The sequence below is a fragment of the Gavialis gangeticus genome, unplaced genomic scaffold, assembly GCF_001723915.1.
Source record: "Gavialis gangeticus isolate Ggan-Ray unplaced genomic scaffold, GavGan_comp1, whole genome shotgun sequence".
Taxonomy (NCBI): Eukaryota; Metazoa; Chordata; order Crocodylia; family Gavialidae; genus Gavialis; species Gavialis gangeticus.
The window spans coordinates 35,327,994-35,329,542 of record NW_017728997.1 but is presented as its reverse complement, the minus strand read 5'-3'; the positions used below and the strand labels follow the sequence as shown (position 1 = coordinate 35,329,542).

Genomic DNA, 1,549 nt, shown 5'->3' with positions numbered 1-1,549 from the left:
TAGTAAAAACTTAAACCATCACATTTAAAATAATTTCACTTTGATTTTTTTAATTATTGTTGTAAATATCTAGGGAATCGTTAAAAGAGATGAAATAGTATTCATGGCAGCCAGAAGCCGCAGGATCCCTATCTTGATGGTGACATCTGGAGGCTATCAGAAGAGGACAGCACGGATAATTGCTGATTCCATTCTTAATTTGCACAACCTGCGACTTATTGACAACAAGCTAGCAACCAGAGGAGCAGAAAACCCCAAGGTAGAGCTGATGATTAGAGGTTCCAGTTCAGATTTAACTAACTAGTCACTGCAGTAAGGCAATACTAAGTTTGAGAAAAGAAAACTTACTAATTGTATTGTGTGTTAAACTTAAGGACAAGAAGTCTAAACAACTCCATCAGGGTTAATTTAACATTTGCAAAAGACTGACTTGCCTTGTACTCAGTTCTGTTAATGTTTTATAATAGGTGGTCCCAAAATAATTTTAAATGTCTGACTGACTCCTGAAGTCCTCTTGAGCAGCTGTCATATGAAAAGCCACATATATTTGAGGTTTAATTTAGGTGTGCACTTAAGAACAGTGTCTTTGTCTTTATATCATATGGTGTAGAAAGCTTTAATTACTTCTCTTATTTCTGTGGAGAGTTTACTGTTTTCTTGAAAAGACTTGCATGGGTAAGATTTGAAAACTGTCCAAGGCCTCTCTTTAATGACATTGGTACATGGAAGGAGGCAGAGTCCAGAGCAAGAACGGTCTGGAATGAAGACTTCTCAATCTTTTTAAAGACAATTAAAATGTAGATTCAGCTTTTTTTATGCTGCTCCTCCATTTTCCAGATTTTGATCATGTATTTTGAAATTCAGATCCTGTGGAGAGGACAGAGTAGCAGAAAAGGCAGGAATACTAAGAAACTGTGGGGAGGAGAGGAGTAATAGAAAGGGTGACTCAATTTACCTACTTTTTGGAGTAGATTTTCAACAATATGCAAACAACTCTAGGTGTGCAATCTCTCACATTTTGCTGTGAGATTAGGGAACAATATTTATTCAAACAGTTGTCAGAAATCTTTTCCCACTTCAGTAATCTATAATACTTCTCTGTGTTTATACCAGTACTAGTAATATAATCTTGTCACTGTTGAATATTTTGCTCTTAGTGTTTTTTCTCATCTAATATTAGCATGCAATTCAAAATATTGAAGGATCAAAAAAGTTCATGTTTACATAGATTGGAAATCTTTAAAAATTAATAAGAAATGAATATATAACTCATTAATGACCAAGAATTTATTATCCAGGAGTCAAAATTGCCAAATATAAATTATTGAAATGATAAGCAGTAGAGTTTCACTCTTCACATATATATCATTAGAGTCCTTTGTTTAGTAAATGATCTAGTTATTTGAATTTTTCTAGGTATGGTCACCATTATTAACCATTCCTGTCAATAAGAGATAAAAATAACTGTTTTATTTTTTAAAAAATTTAATGAATGTTTAAGTTTGATACTGGGAGGTAGTTAAAATATTTTATGTCTATTAAACCCTAA

The 1,549-nt window shown here is 32.9% G+C and overlaps 1 protein-coding gene across 1 annotated transcript in view; it reads left to right on the top strand.

The window, feature by feature from the left end:
- The window catches only part of HDAC11 (histone deacetylase 11), a 143,783-nt gene extending 142,308 nt beyond the window's left edge, over nt 1-1,475 (top strand). The window contains exon 10 of the mRNA XM_019505064.1: nt 74-1,475. Within this exon, the coding sequence (XP_019360609.1) occupies nt 74-304 (231 nt within the window). The 3' untranslated portion in view covers nt 305-1,475. The remainder of the gene's footprint in view (nt 1-73) is intronic.
- Nucleotides 1,476-1,549: the final 74 nt, after the last annotated feature.